General features: G+C 43.9%; 1 protein-coding gene across 4 annotated transcripts in view; it reads left to right on the top strand.

Moving 5' to 3' along the window:
* The window catches only part of LOC122540258 (rootletin-like), a 100,302-nt gene that overhangs the window by 27,430 nt on the left and 55,931 nt on the right, over positions 1-16,941 (top strand). For 3 of the 4 annotated variants that reach the window (XM_043675708.1, XM_043675706.1, XM_043675705.1), the window contains exons 4-9: positions 8,576-8,767; positions 9,169-9,252; positions 10,728-10,828; positions 11,571-11,736; positions 14,993-15,099; positions 16,255-16,482. In XM_043675708.1, the coding sequence (XP_043531643.1) occupies positions 8,576-8,767; positions 9,169-9,252; positions 10,728-10,828; positions 11,571-11,736; positions 14,993-15,099; positions 16,255-16,482 (878 nt within the window). The remainder of the gene's footprint in view (positions 1-8,575; positions 8,768-9,168; positions 9,253-10,727; positions 10,829-11,570; positions 11,737-14,992; positions 15,100-16,254; positions 16,483-16,941) is intronic. The other variant, XM_043675707.1, reaches the window with a different exon arrangement.

Here is a 16,941-nt window from a genome sequence, read left to right as displayed (position 1 = left end):
GGAAATGTTGGCGGATGATTTGGTTTATGCGAAGGTTGGTAGGGTGGAAGGTGGGCACCAGGGGCGTTCTGTCCTTGTTGCGGTTGGGGGGGTTGGGTCTGAGGGCGGAGGTGCGGGATGTGGACGAGATGCTTTGGAGGGCATCTTTAACCACGTGGGAAGGGAAATTGTGGTCTCTAAAGAAGGAGGCCATCTGGTGTTTTCTGTGTGGAACTGGTCCTCCTGGGAGCAGATACGGCGGAGGAATTGGGAATACGGGATGGCATTTTTGCAAGAGGTAGGGTGGGAAGAGGTGTCATCCAGGTAGCTGTGGGAGTCGGTGGGTTTGTAAAAAATGTCAGTGTCAAGTCTGTCGTCACTGATGGAGATGGAGAGGTCCAGGAAGGGGAGCCAGGTGTCGGAGATGGTCCAGGTAAATTTAAGGTCAGGGTGGAATGTTTTGGTGAAGTTGATGAATTGCTCAACCTCCTCGCGGGAGCACGAGGTGGCGCCAATGCAGTCATCAATGTAGCGGAGGAAGAGGTGGGGAGTGGTGCCGGTGTAATTACGGAGGATCAACTGCTCTACGTAGCCAACAAACAGACAGGCATAGCTGGGGCCCATGTGTGTGCCCATGGCTACCCCTTTGGTCTGGAGGAAGTGGGAGGATTCAAAGGAGAAATTGTTAAGGGTGAGGACCAGTTCGGCCAAACGAATGAGAGTGTCGGTGGAGGGGTACTGTTGGGAACGTCTGGAGAGGAAAAAACGGAGGGCTTGGAGGCCCTGGTCATGGCGGATGGAGGTGTAGAGGGATTGGATATCCATGGTGAAGATGAGGCGTTGGGGGCTGGGGAAACGGAAGTCTTGGAGGAGGTGGAGGGCATGGGTGGTGTCTCGAACGTTACCTCGGTGTAGATTTAGGATGAGAGGGGAAAGGTATAAAAGAGACCTAAGGGACAACTTTTCACGCAGTGGGTGGTGCGTGTGTGGAATTAGCTGCCAGATGAAGTGGTGGGAGGCTGGTATAGTTACAACATTTAAAAGGCATCTGGCTGGGTATATGAATAGGAAGGGATTGGAGGGATATGGGTCAGGTGCTGGCAGGTGGGACCAGATTGGGTTGTGATATCTGGTTTGCATGGACGAGTTGGACCGAAGGGTCTGTTTCCATGCTGTAAACCTCTTTGACTCTATATAAACCTAGCCTGTCCAACATTCTCTCATGAGACATGTCCATTCCAGGTATCCCTTCGCTGTTTCCAGCAACGTTTATGTCTTCCTTTAAATAAGGAGGCCAGTGCTGTGCACAGCCCTCCAGGTGTGGTCTCACCAATGCCCAGCATAACTGAGGCACAGCACACCATTATGACATCTGTCCAAATCTAATCCCTTGCCCCTGTGCAGTATTTAGATGAAAACCTTCCCAACTTTCTAGTTATGCAACTGGCCCCAGGCATGGTTTTGGTTTAGACTGTCCCAAAGGTACAGCCTCACTCTCCACAATGTGCTGACTGCCTGAGCAGTTACCATGGAGATAAGTAAGAGGCTTCAAAACACATGAGAGCTTCGCTGCAGCGTTGCTAATATCTCAGAATCCCCTGCTTGTACCGGAAGGAGCCTGCAGCCCTCACAACCGTTTAGTTTGTGGCTCAGTGTGAAAAAGAGAGTTTGTGGGTAAGTAACTGGATGTGGACTGAAGAGTTATGTGCTGGACGTTGCTATGGGAACGTCAGTTTGCTGCATTGAAGATGAGAAGGCTCAGAGACATCCACTTCTATAAACATGAATGCAGCAGTGATTAAAATATCAGTCAGTGAGCATCAATACATGACTGCATCAGGAGAGTGAGTCCATCAGTAATGGGGAAATGAATCAGTCTGTAACATAGTCCTAAAAAGCATATAAAACTCTAGCAATGTACATATAATATAACTTGAAGAGTTCTATTCTAAAGTAAGCTTGAGTTGAACCACATTGACAATTAATTTTGTTTTCAAAATTGTTTTCACATTAATATTAATTCCCTTCCCCATTACCTTTTCTGTCTGTCACAGCTTTGGTTGTTATACATTTTCCCTATGCTTTCTGTCTAAGTGCAAATTATTCCCAGTTATTACTGTGTTTCCAATTGTTATTTTGTGTCTTACTGTGAAGTTTTCTTTCAAACATCAGTATTAACTGGGCTGTTCCCAGTCTTTTCAACGTTGAGTTCAATACATTTCTATGAGTTTGGGATGCTTGATGCAGTGTTGTCAGTTCCAAGGCTTGGCAAACATTTTAACTGCAGTGGTTCGTTAGGTTAAGGTGTTGTCTCTTGTCGTGTGGAGCCATTCAGACCAGGTTCAGGCCCTGATCTGATGGGACTCTGCTGTCTGCACTCCTGAATTAAGGAGAGGAGCAATTTGCCTCCATTTCCAAGTCCGTTTGTTGTTCCTTGACCCCTCATAGAAAGCTGTTGTAGGAACTTTGATTGAAGACAGTATAATATCTGGTTGTGTTTCCATTTATGACCCCTATAGGTTCTGTTCACACTGTGGAGTGGAATTCTTGAGAAATGTACAAGCAGCTATTTTAATTTAGATTAGATTCCTAGTTAGTCACTTGCTCTGGGTATTTAAGAAATATATGCAAAGTGTAAATTCGATGATTTCTCTTTGATGAAGTGTGTTTGAGGTGTTAGTGCCCATTTATTGTACCATTGTTGTTCCAATGATATTAATTCCATTGTATCTGGCACAGCTGGAGTAGTCACTGTTCTTGAAGGGCAAATAGTCAGTAACAACCCCTAATATAGGTATATCTGGTATCATCAGTTGATGTAGAATAGAGAATGACTATACAAAACAGGGCTTTATAGGGGTGAGAAAGATGCATGGCAGGACAAGCAAAAAAAATTGAATGTGACAGGCCTTGGAAGTAGGGGTAGGGACTTTTTCATAAGACATTCTTTGGAATTTAAATTGGAAGAAATATCTTAAACAAATATTGACCCTGATAAGTGTCTAATCATTCCTGCTGTATGAACATCAAAAGGGGACAAACGTATTTCTCCTGTAGTTCCATTTTACAGTGAAATTTGACAAGGAAACAGGCTGCTTTTGGAGATCAAAAGTTGCAAAATTCTGCTTGTGGTAAGGTCCTTGAACAGGGCTCTGAGCTTCTGCCTCTTATACGTGGTTGGCTCTGGAGAAGATTTTTTTTCTCTTTGGGGAATTTATTGAACGGGAGTCTTTTTTGTTCAGTTTATCTGCTAAATGGTTGATTTTATTTAAGATTTATATGTTTAATGTGTATATATTTCTCATTTCTTTTTCCATTTTAACATTATTTTCTGAAGGTAATGAAAGGTTTATTTTATATGTCAGGTGTTATTGCAAGTTCCTTTTGTTTTAGGCTCAATGTTATTAAGGGCATGTATGAGGTACAGAGTAAGATGACCAAAGGATTTAGAAAAGTTATTACCCAGCAGGATCAGTCAAATAGATGGGTGACTGTCAGGAAAAGTAACAAGGTAGTTCAAAAGTCTCCAGTGGCTATTCCTCTATCAAATCAATATTCAGGTTTTGAAACTATTAAAGACGATAGTCTCTCCGAGGAAGATGCAGTCAGTTATTGGACCTTTGGAATAATTTGTACGTTAGACAGCTTTTGACAAAACTTAATAGAATTATTGTTATAGGGGGCTGTCCTCTCAGGGGTATAGACAGGAGATTCTGTGGCAGTGAGCATAACTTTAGGATGGTTTGTTGCTTTCCCGGTGCTAGGATTAAGGACATCTCTAAACAATTCAAATGGGGGTGGAGGCTGGTACAATTACAGCATTTAATACCCAACTGCATGGGTATATAAATAGGAAGATTTATAGGGATATGGACCATATGCTGACAAATAGGACTAGGTTAGGTTAGGGTGTCTGGTCGGCATGGAGGAGTTGGACTGAAGGGTCTGTTTCCGTGCTGTACAACGCTATGACTCTATATTGTTAAAGGTGAGATTGAGAAGCCAGAAATTATTGTACACATTGGTAGGAATGACATTTTTAAGGAAAAAACTAAAGCAGAACAAAGTGAATTTAAGAGGTTATGTAGAAGATTTAAAAAATAGAACCTGAAAAGTAATTTCTAGTTTACTCCCAATGCCAAACTCAAAAGAGGGAAGGAACAAAAGAATAAAGGAAATAAATGAATAGCTGAAGAGGTGGTGTTTGTTCAGAGAATCAGGTTTTTGGACAATTGGAATGTCTTTGGGATAGAAAAGACCTGTTCACAAAGAATGGGTCTAACCTAAACTGGAAAGAGACCAATATCTTAGCGGAGAGATTTGCTCATTCCATTAAGGAAGACTTTATACTGAGAGAGAGGAATTCTAAGTGTCAATGTAAATAGAAAGATTGATGGGGAAGGTTCTCAATGTGAAGTGAGGCTCTGAATGTAAAAATAGATAAGAAAGACAAGAAAGAGTCAGAGTATGTCATAACTCTGAAGAACTAAATTGAATTTATTTTAATACAAGTTGTCTTAGAGATATGACTGATGAACTCATGGAATGTTTAAGAGCATGGGATTAGGACATCATATCTATTACAGAAACTTGTTTGAGAGATGGACTGGATGTCTGGAAACGCATGAAAGTGGATAAATCCCCAGGACCTGATCAGGTGTACCCTAGAACTCTGTGGGAAGCTAGGGAAGTGATTGCTGGGCCCCTTGCTGAGATATTTATATCATCGATAGTCACAGGTGAGGTGCTGGAAGACTGGAAGTTGGCTAACATGGTACCATTATTTAAGAAAGGTGGTAAGGACAAGCCAGGGAACTATAGACCAATGTGTCTGACATCAGTGGTGGGCAAGTTGTTGGAGGGAATCCTGAGGGATAGGATGTATGTGTATTTGGAAAGGCAGGGACAGGTTAGGGATAGTCAACATGGCTTTGTGCGTGTGAAATCATGTCTCACAAACTTGATTGAGTTTTTTGAAGAAGTAACAAAGAACAAATTCAGATAAATGTGAGGTGCTGCATTTTGGGAAAGCAAATCTTGACAGGACTTATACACTTAATAGTAAGGTCCTAGGGAGTGTTGCTGAACAAAGAGACCTTGGAGTGCAGGTTCATAGCTCCCTGAAAGTAGAGTCACAGGTAGATAGGATAGTGAAGAAGGCATTTGGTATGCTTTCCTTTATTGGTCAGAGTATTGAGTACAGGAGTTGGGAGGTCATGTTGCGGCTGTACAGGACATTGGTTAGGTCACTGTTGGAATATTGTGTGCAATTCTGGTCTCCTTCCTATCGGAAAGATGTTGTGAAACTTGAAAGAGTTCAGAAAAGATTTACAAGGATGTTGCTAGGGTTGGAGGATTTGAGCTATAGGGAGAGGCTGAACAGGCTGGGGCTGGAGCGAGGGAGGCTGAGGGGTGACCTTATAGAGGTTTACAAAATTATGAGGGGCATGGATAGGGTTAGTAGGCAAAGTCTTTTCCCTGGGGTCGGGGTGTCCAGAACTAGAAGGCATAGGTTTAGGGTGAGAAGGGAAAGATATAAAAGAGACCTAAGGGGCAACTTTTTCATGCAGAGGGTGGTACGTGTATGGAATGAGCTGCCAGAGGATGTGGTGGAGGCTGGTACAATTGCAACATTTAAGAGGCATTTGGATGGGTATATGAATAGGAAGGGTTTGGAGGGATATGGGCCGGGTGCTGGCAGGTGAGACTAGATTAGGTTGGGATATCTGGTCGGCAAGGACCGGTTGGACTGAAGGTTCTGTTTCCATGCTGTACATCTCTATGACTCTAAATGTTCATCAATCCTATCTTTTATAAACTACCTCCAACAATTTACCCACAACAAAAGTCAGACTCATTTGTCAATAGTCCCCAGTTTCCACCACCACCCTCTGTCTTCTACCTTTGAGCCAGTTCTGTATCCAAATGGTTAGTTCTCCCTGTATTCCATGAGATCTAACCTTGCTAATCAGTCTCCCATGGGGAACCTCGTCGATCGCCTTACTGAAGTCCATTTAGATCACATCTACTGCTCTGCCCTCATCAATCTTCTTTGTTACTTCTTCAAAAAACTCAATCAAGTTTGTGAGACATGATTTCCCACGCACAAAGCCATGTTGACTATCCTGAATCAGTCCTTGCCTTTCCACATACATGTATATCCTGTCCCTCAGGATTCCCTCCAACAACTTGTCCACCACTGAGGTCAGGCTCATCGGTCTATAGTTCCCTGACTTGTCTTTACCGCCCTTCTTAAACAGTGGCACCACGTTTGCCAACCTCCAGTCTTCCGGCACCTCACGTGTGACTATCGATGATACAAATATCTCAGCAAGAGGCCCAGCAATCACTTCTCTAGCCTCCCAGAGTTCTCGGGTACACCTGATCAGGTCCTGGGGATTTATCAACTTTTAACCGTTTCAAGACATCCAACACTTCCTCCTCTGTAATCTGGACATTTTGCAAGATGTCACAATCTATTTCCCTACAGTCTATATCTTCCATATCCTTTTCCACAGTAAATACTGATGCAAAATATTCATTTAGCATCTCCCCCATTTTCTATAGCTCCACACAAAGGCTGCCTTGCTGGTCTTTGAGGGGTCCTATTCTCTCCCTAGTTACCCTTTTGTCCTCAATATATTTGTAAAAACCCTTTGGATTCTCCTTGATTCTATTTGCCAAAGCTATCTCATGTCCCCGTTTTGCCCTCCTGATTTCCCTCTTAAGTATACTCCTGCTTTCTTTATACTCTTCTAAGCATTCACTTGATCTATCCTGTCTATACCTGACATATGCTTCCTTTTTCTTAAGAGAAGCAGAAGTTTACTAAGGATCGTCAGCATGGTTTTGTGCAAAGAAAATTGTGTCTCACAAACTTGATTATTGAGTTTTTTGAGGAAGTTACCAAAATGGTTGATGATGGCAGAGCAGTAGATGTTGTTTACTTGTACCTTAGTAAAGCCTTCAACAAGGTTCCACACGGTAGACTAATTAGTAAAGTTATATCACACGCAATTCAGGGTGAGCTTGGCACTTGGATATATAATTGGCTTAAAGGCAGAAGACAGAAAGTGGTTGCTTTATGGACTGGAGTCCTGTTCCACAGGGATCGGTTCTGGGTCCCCCTTTTTTATATTAGATTCCCTACAGTGTGGAAACAAGCCCTTTGGCCCAACAAGTCCACACTGAACCTCCAAAGAGTAACCCACCCAGTCCCATTTTCCTCTGGCTAATGCACCTAACACTACAGGCAATTTAGCATGGCCAATTCACTTGACCTGCACATATTTGGACTGTGGGAGGAAACCCACGCAGACACAGGGAGAATGTGCAAACTCCACACAGACTGGAACCCGAGGCTGGAATCGAACCTGGGACCCTAGTGCTGTAAGGCAGCAGTGCTCACCACTGAGCCACTGTGCTGCCCTTTTGTTTGTCATTTATTTAAATGATTTGGAATAGAATATACAAGGCATGGTTGTAATTTTGCGGATGACACTAAAATTGGTGACATAGTAGACAATGAAGAAGGTTTTCTCTGATTACAAATGAATCTTGATTAAATGGGTCAATAGACTGAAAAATGGCATATGGAGTTCTACCTGGATAAATGCAAGTATTGCATTTTGGTACAATAAACAAGGGTAGGGCTTATACAATTAATGGTATGGCTTTGGGTAGTGTTGTAGAACAGAGGGACCTAGTGGTGCAAGTGTATAATTCTTTGAAGTTTGCATCACATATAGGCAGGGAGAAAGTGAGGACTGCAGATGCTGGAGATCCGAGTTGAGAGTGTGGTGCTGGAAAAGCACAGCAGGTCAGACAACATCCGAGGAGCAGGAGAATTGACGTTTCAGGTGTAAGCCCTTCATCAGGAATGAAGTATATATAGGCAGGGTGGTTAAAAGGGTGTTTGGCATGCTTGCCTTCGTTGCCCAGTCCTTTGAGCATAGGAGTTGGGGAGTCATGCTGAGGTTGTACAGGACATTGGTGAGGAAAACCATGTCTCATAAACTTGATTGAGATTTTTTTGAGCAAGTTACCAAAATGATTGAGGGTAGATGTTATTTACTTGGACTTTAATAAAGCCTTCAGCAAGGTTCCGCATGGTAGACTGTAGACTGGAATGCTGTGTCCTGTTCTGGTTATCATGTTACTATCAAACTAGAGAGCGGTCAGAAGAGATTTACCAGGATGTTGCCAGGTATGGAAAGTTTGAGTAATAAAGAAAGAGGCTGGGACTTTTTTCATTGGAGCGTAGGAGGTTGAGAGGTGACCTTATAGAAGTTCATAAAATACTGAGTGGTATGGATAGAGTTAATGGTGGTTGTTTTTTTTCCCCTATGATGGAGGATTTCAAGACTAGGGGGCACATTTTTAAGATGAGAGGAGAAAGATTTAAAGCAATTTTTTTACACAGAGGGTGGTTCATGTGTGGAATGAACTACCTAAGGAAATTAACCAGATCTGTCTGTAAGGAGAAAATGAAACTGTCCAGTGTGTACTTTGACTGCATTGACTGATGTCTCTCTCTCTCTCTCTCTCTCTCTCTCTCTCTCTCTCTCTCTCTCTCTCTCTCCCTCCCACCTCACAGCTGGAGCAGGCCTTGAAGCTTGAGACAGGGGAGAGGGAGCGCGAAAATCTGGAAAATAAGAGCCTGGCGCAGCAGAACATTGAACTAAGGCGCCGCCTGGAAGAGGAACAGGCTTCATATAAACGCAAGCTTCAGGCCTACCAGGAGGGTCAGCAGCGGCAGGCCCAACTGGTCCAGAAACTTCAATCCAAGGTACTGGGCTGTGAACCATGAAGTTTTCATGAATATCTGTCCCTGAGTTTATCTTGCTTGTCTCCACCAGTTTTCCTTCCTCCTTTCACAGTTCTGAGACAGAGTTCCTTTGGCTTCCAATTGCTACTATGGATCAATTAAATGGATCAATTAAATGAACAAAGGTTGTTCAGACAAAGGAAGGTTGAGAAACTGTTGTATGTTATCTGGGGCCTAACAGTACAGCCCTTTGGGACAGATGAGCTGAGATCTGCCAAATTACTTTCTGTAACCATGTCAATGTTGTCCTTATGAAGTTCTGCCCACGAGCGGGAAGGGTGGTGCATTGTGGGATGGGCTCCGTGCATTATGGGATGGTTCTTGTGCATTGTGGGACTGACCATGTCTGCTTCAAATGGCAGGTCCTTCAGTACAAGAAGAAATGTGGCGAGGTGGAGCAGCAACTGATTGAGAAAGCCACAGAGCTGGAACAGCACCGACTCTCCGTAAGTGCCGTGGGGAGAGCTTGCTCCAACTCGTCCTTTGCATTTGAACCCACAAATAACATGCCAGATGAAGAGAGGTTGTGTGTTACCACACTGCAGCTTTTGCACCATGGAGCAGCTCTGTTTTGGAATAGATGATTAATTACTCTGGTGATGAGGGCCTATCTGAGTTAATCCACTATATGGACTGAGCTCTGGCGAGGGCACTGCCTGCCATTCTAAATTGGAGCAAATTTGCATTATTTTCAACCAGCTTTTCATTCTGCCATCTTTTGATACAAAAGCTTTTGTATGTAGATCAATTTAATTTCTTTCCAAAATTATATATGAAACATTTGTCGAAATGCATTACAATAGAATTGAAGAGTGGTAAGCAGACAAAGTGCAAAAAAGACTTTAGATTAGATTTCCTACAGTGTGGAAACAGGCCCTTTGGCCCAACCAGTCCACACTGACCCTCCGAAGAGTAATCCACCCAGACCCATTTCCCTAACACTATGGGCAATTTAGCATGTGACCTGCACATCTTTGGACTGTGGGGTAAATATACCAAGCAGCACTTGAATATCTGATTCCATTTATGTTGCATCTACATTTATATCACACTAAACATTTTCTGATGCATCCATTTCAAGGGGTTTTACACTGGTCCCTTGCAGGCCATGTGATGTGCTAAGGAAGCTGGGAGGGCCATATACCTCATCTGTTCCCCACTGAGCCTTTGTAACAGCCCTCCCAGGCTATTGTGCTGTCCCTCAGCACGTACTCTTGAAGCTTGTAATGTGTCAGTCAGCAGCATTCAGTCCTCACAGTTTTAGACCAACAATCTTCCTTCGCCAAGTTGAAGTTGGTGTTTATCTCCATGTACGTCCCTGGGAATAGTCTGTCAAATGAGGTCTGATTCGAGAGGAACTTCAACAAGAGCTGTCCCCTTTCTTTCCAAAAGCTCTTGGCAAGCACACATTCTGGAAGGCGATGGGTGATGATTTCCTAACCACTGCCTCATTGTGCCATTACACTGATTTCGAATTGTGAAGATAAACTGTTTATTGCTTAAGAATAACAGGCATTTTGATTCTTTGTTATAAGCCAGACTAGCACCCCCAAGAATGCAATGGAAATTAAGATTTCACTATATTTCATAGGATTAACTTCCAAGATCTGACTCCATTGCAGATATGCAATGGGTTGAGAGGAATACTGGTGGATTCAGCAACTTTTTTTTTGTGTGTTGTCCCCAGCTATCTGACTCCAATTCCCACAGGGATCTGGTTGATAATGTGAGGAGGTGAACTGTTGAGTTTGTAAAGTTGGACGTGTATCCTTGCAATTTTCCCCTCGTGGGTGTTTACACTGAAATGCAAAGTGCAGAAACGCAGAGAAAATTACCCTGACACATTTGTCACACAACGATGTGACAAACAATTCAGTTCATCCCCCACAGCTTTAATTAAAGCCGACTGTACTCTCTTCAGAGCCAGCTGGACCTCACAGAATCACGACTGCGACAGTCTGAAGAGGAACAGAGCAATGAACTGGAAAACACCCTGATCCGCTTGGAGGAAGAACAGCAGAGGCAAGTGGGGGAATCACATGAATCTGACCTAGAGAGCTGCGTGGGTGGGGGTGGGGGGGAATTTCCCATATGTAGTGAATTCCCAAACCAATCATGTAGTAACCCATTTAGGAATTTGCTGCACAGAACCTTTTTTTTCTTTTTAATATTATTGTGGGAGTATTACTATTCTGAACTTTTATTTCTTTATTTATCTAATTTATTACTATGATGTTGTAGTTTTGAAGGTCTGTAATACTGGAATTCTTATTTCTGTATTTTTCTAATTTTTTTTCCCTAAGAATTTATACTAAAGAATCTGTACCTAGGCACCTTTGTACCAAAGATTGCACCGTCAGTAGCAACTGGTAAACGTTCACTATACTCATGTGAGTATATGTGACAATGAAGCTAATCTATTCAATTCCACTCCATATTTGCTCTTCCTCCTCTATTCCACATTTTTAATGGGTGCTTTTCTGGGTAACCTTTCTCCTTTTACTTTCTATGACTCAACCTGAGCTCTCTGACTGGCTTGTTCATTGTAGGCCATTGGCAGTGGGCACTTGTAGATGCCAGAGTCAGCCTGAACCTGTCTGATCTTTGGCCTAACCACCCACTCCAACATCTGAAACCTGGGAGCCTCCACTGCGCCATTCCTCACTGACCAAGTTCAGGCTGAGAATCTCTCACCTGAATCCATCATTTGTTTGGTTCTGGAGTCAGCCTGGTCTGATTTGATGTATCTGTCCTCGGCATTTAGAAGTGCCAGCCTGACCCAAGTGAACTCCATGCTCCGGGAACAGCTGGACCAGGCAAATTCTGCCAACCTTGCCCTGAGTGAGGACATTCGCAAACTGACTGTCGACTGGACTAAGGCACGGGAGGAACTCGAGCAGAAGGAGGTGGAATGGAGACAGGAAGAGGAGGTACAAAATATCTCAGTGCATTTTACAACCAAGCTTGTGCCCTCCTTTGTCATACATCTTTATATTCACCAAGACTTAGGTGCTGCTGAATGTAGCCTGGTCACTGCATGGGCTTAAAAATTATGTGCAAGCAATGAATATTACATGGGAACAGTGGCTTACTGATGTCATTAATTGGTAATAGAGGAGATTGTTCTTAGGCACATGATATACAGCAGAACGTGTCAATGTTATAGAAGAGGAATTGCTGGAGGTCTTATCCACACATAAAGGTAGATAAATCCCCTGGGACCTGATCAGGTGTTTCCCAGACTTTTGTGGGAAGCGAGGGAAGAGATTGCTGAGCCCCATGCTGTGATATTTATATCATCGATAGCCACAGGTGAGATGCCCAAAGACTAGTGGTTGGCCGATGTGGTGCCAATATTTAAGAAAGGCTGTAAGGAAAAGCCCAGGAGTTATAGACCAGTAAGCCTTATGTCATTGGTGGGTACGTTGTTGGAAGGAAGTGTGAGGGACAGGATTTACATGCATTTGGAAAGGCAAGGACTGATCAGGGATAGTCAGCATAGCTTTGTGAGTGGGCGGCATGGTGGCTTAGTGGTTAGCACTCCTACCACATAGCATCAGGGATCCAGGTTTGATTCTAGCCTCGGGTGACTGTGTGTGTGGAGTTTGCACATTCTCCCCGTGTCTGTGTGGGTTTCCTCCCACAATCCAAAGATGTGCAGGTTAGGTGAATTGGCTGTGCTAAATTGTCCACAGTGTTCAGGGATGTGTAGGTTGGGTGCATTAGTCAGGGGTTAAACGGAGGGTGATGGGTCTGGGTGGGTTACTCTTCGGAGGGTCGGTGTGGATTTGTTGGGCCGAAGGGCCTGTTTCCACACACTGTAGGGATTTTATGATCTGTTCTGAATCACGTCCCATTAACTTGACTCAGTTTTTTGAAGCTGAAAATGTGTTGCTGGAAAAGCGCAGCAGGTCAGGCAGCATCCAGGGAACAGGAGAATCGACGTTTCGGGCATAAGCCCTTCTTCAGGAATGGCTTATGCCCCGAAACGTCGATTCTCCTGTTCCCTGGATGCTGCCTGACCTGCTGCGCTTTTCCAGCAACACATTTTCAGCTCTGATCTCCAGCATCTGCAGACCTCACTTTCTCCTCAGTTTTTTTGAAGAGATGACGAAGAAGATTGATGAAGACAGAGTGATAGACACTGTGCATATGGACTTCAGTAAAGTGTTCAACAAGGTTCTGCATTGTAGATTGGTTAGTAAGATTAGATCACATGGGGTCCAGGGGTAGGTAGTCAATTAGATACAATATTGTCTTGAAGGTAGGAGACAGAAGGTATTGGTAGAGAGTTATTTTTTGGATTGGAGGCCTGTGACCAATGGTAGGCCACCAGCACCAGTGCTGGGTCCACTGCTTTTGGTCTTTTATATAACTGATGTGGATGTGAATATAGGAGTTATAGTTAGTAATTTGGCAGATGACACCAAAATAAGTGGTGTAGTGGACAGAGAAAAAAAATAACCTCAGAGCACATTGTGATCTTGATTAGATGGGCCTAGGGGCAGAGAAGTGGCAGAGTATAATTTAGATAAATGTGAGGTGTTGCATTTCCATAAGGCAAACCAGGGCAAATCCTATACAGGAAATGGTAGGGCCCTGGAGAGTGTTACTGAAAGAGACCTGGAGTGCAAGTTCATAGCTCCTTGAAAGTGGAGTTGCAGGTAGATAGGATAGTGAAGATGGCGTTCAGTTTGCTTACTGTTTTTGGTCAGTGCATTGAGTATCGGAGTTGGGAGGTCATGTTGCAGGACTGTACAGGACATTGATTAGGCCACTTTTGGAATAGTGCATATAATTCTGGTCACCCTTCAATAAGGAGGATGTTGTTAAACCTGAAAAGGTTCAGAAAAGATTAACAAAGAGGTTCCTAGGATAGGAGCATTTGAGCTATAGGGAGAGGCTGAATAGGCTGTGTTTTTTTTAACCTGGAGCATCGGAGACCGAGGTTCACCAACCTTCTAGAGGTTTATGAAATTATGAAAGGCATGAATTGGATGAATAGCCAAGGTCTTTCCCTGGGGTGGGGGAATTCAAAACTAGAGGGCATAGATTTAAGGTGAGGGGTGAAAGATTTAAAAAGAACCTGAGGGGTGACTTTACACAGAGGGTGCTGTGTGTCTGGAATGATCTGCCAGAGGAAGTGGTGGAGGCTGGTACAGTTATGCCATCTAAAAGGCATTTGGATGGGTATGTGTACAGGAAGGATTTAGAGAGATATGGGCCAAGTGCTGGCAAATGGGACTAGGTCAGATTGGGATGTCTGGTCGGCATAGATGAGTTGGACTGAAGGACGTGTTTCCATGCTGTACATCTCAATGACTCTGTAACTAATGGGGAACATTGAGACCTGATGGGGAATAGATTGACAGTGGGTAGGCAAACTGAGGAATGTTAGGAAAAACAGCATATGGATAAATGAATGCATTCTGATACAACTGCTCAATGTAATGATCTCTGTTATGACCCTCAGTGTAATGGTCAAGCCTCAGTAAGTCCTCCGCTGGAATTTCGAAGAGTCAGAGGCAACTTGTTTGAAATGTTATAGACCCTGAGGAGCCTTGACAGGTTAGATATGGAGAGGATGATTCCCCTTATTGGTAAATCATGATCTAGGGGGCTCATCGTTTAAAAGTAAGGGGCTGCCAATTTAAGACAAGTGAAGCAATTGTTTTTGCTCTGAGGCTTTGGAACTCACTTTCTGAAAAGATGGTGGAAGCAGAGTCTTTTAGTATTTTTCAGGCAGACGTAGAGTGGGTGAACGGTTACAGGGAAGGTGGGACTGTAGATTAGATTTGAAATAACAATCAGAACAACCATGATCTTATTCAGTAGTGAAGCATTAAATGATCTAGTCTGCTCCTTGTGCATATGTTTGTATGTATGATTTCTGATATATCCTCTGACCTCAGTGTTACATTCTCTGTTGCAGCCCCCAGTGTAATGCTCAATCTAACATTTTCAAACATACCTCACATCTGATACTGTATTAGGCTTGGAAATGTCCCTTTCTCATCATTGTATTGTTCTGTAACATCTTCCCCGTCCCCTCTCTGTATCTCTCTCTCTCTCTCTCTCTCTCTCTCAATTTCTAGTACATCCGTTACCTCACTCTGAATTCTGAGGTTTTTTTTGATACTAGTCTGGAATATTGAGCTTTAATCTTTCTGTGTCTTTTTATTTTAGTCCTTTAACACCTATTTCAGCAACGAACACAATCGCCTGCTGACTCTCTGGAGACAGGTCGTGGGCTTCAGACGTCACTTCTGTGAGATAAAGTCAGCCAGTGAGCGGTGAGACACGTAGCGACATAGTTTAAACAGAGAATGTTGTGGAAGAGGGGGCAGACAGCAGGGCACACTCTGGGTATGGGTCTACTCATGCCTGACTCTTATTATTACATTACACTCCCTACAAAGTGCTGGTTGTCATGGAGGAAAGCGGTGCATTTAACGAGAGGCAGATTCAGTTTGAGCTCCTGGCCCCAGTCACTATTTACCAACTCTTTCAACAGTCGGTGTGATGTCAAAGCAGGAAAGTGTGGAATTTTAACCATGAAACCCCTTGGCTGCAGTAGTGACCATACAGTATAGATGATTAAAAGGTGATCTGAATGGTTAACATTGAGTTCATCGGACATCAGTATGCAACATTGCAGAGCCCATGTGGGGAAATCGAGTTAAGACGCTGCAGGAGACAGTATCCAGTGGGAAAGGCTTTTCCTTTGGGAGGGTGTTGGTGAGTCACCTTTTAGAATTGCTGTAGTGGGCTAAGTACACCCACAGTTCAGTGAGGGAGGGAGGTCCAGGGTTTTAACTGAGATGCTTGTGTGTTTTAGGCTACAGAATACATCAGACATAATGTTATGGCAAACTCAATTAGCTATTCAATCAGAGTCATTAGCTGAAGCAGAGATTTTGTTAGCTAGATGCTTGATGGCAATGGGGATGAAACTATTCAAGAACAGGATTGGAATTAGAGTTAGGTCTACCATGCAAGCCAGCACAGGTATGATGGAGTCAATGGCCCCCTCCTATGCTGTATCATACTATCATCCTGTTAAGGTTAACCGCTGAAAAATGACCATTTGCTTGACATATTGATGAGCGGCAGATGCCTGTAGATCACATAATCCGTTGAAAACCAGCATATCTGGGACAGGGACTATACCAACAGGGCAAATGATGGGCAGAATTAAATTCATCTTTACAACCTTATTTACATTCAGTTGAGGACAGGATCCTGGTCCCAGCGACTGTGTATAATTCAGAAGAGTGTGGGGTTGAGGGATGGTTAAATCTTAATATACAAGAACACCGAGAGCTGCAAGTTGTTCTTGCTTCTCCAGAGAGGGACTGTTCTCCTGTGCCTGTTCCTGTGAGCTGGGAGAGTGGGAACTGTTTGGAAGGCTCTTTTGTCCGAGGTGAAATGATCTCCGATTCCCTCAGGGATCTCTCCGAGCTGCGGAACGATCTGGCAAAATCCTCGCGCACGATCCACGCGTCATGTCTGAACCTGAGCGGATACCTGCGAATTTCAGAAAGCAGCTCCACGGTGACTCTGGAGAAACAGTCGATCCAGCTCGCTCAACTTGAGGAACAGCTCCGGGACAAGGTGCGGGAAATGATCCAGCTCCAAGCCAAGTACGACCGGGAGAAGGCCGAGCAGAATGCCAGGTCTGTATGTGAGTACGCACATCGGCAGTCAGTCAATCTACCCCACAGGGTGTGAAAAGCATGTGTGATTTGATGGCCACCCAGGTTGATGCTCCCCTGATTTCAGAACAGCCCAAGAAAAATAGGACCCTTCGATCCAACTCATCCATGCCGACCAGATACCATAAACAAATCTAATCCCATTTGCCAGCATTTTTTTTTAGATTAGATTAGATTCCCTACAGTGTGGAAACAGGCCCTTCGGCCCAACCAGTCCACAGCGACCCTTCGAAGAGTAACCCACCCAGACCCATTTCCCTCTGACTAACGCACCTATCGTTATGGGCAATTTAGCATGGCCAGTTCACCCTAACCCCTGCACATCTTTGGACTGTGGGAGGAAACCGGAGCACCCGGAGGAAACCCACCCGGACACAGGGAGAATGTGCAAACTCCACACAGACAGTCGCCCGAGGCTGG

The sequence above is a fragment of the Chiloscyllium plagiosum genome, chromosome 34 (genome assembly GCF_004010195.1).
Source record: "Chiloscyllium plagiosum isolate BGI_BamShark_2017 chromosome 34, ASM401019v2, whole genome shotgun sequence".
In the NCBI taxonomy this organism is placed as follows: domain Eukaryota; kingdom Metazoa; phylum Chordata; class Chondrichthyes; order Orectolobiformes; family Hemiscylliidae; genus Chiloscyllium; species Chiloscyllium plagiosum.
The sequence above is the reverse complement of the archived record's forward strand: the minus strand, read 5'-3'. Positions and strand labels throughout refer to the sequence as shown.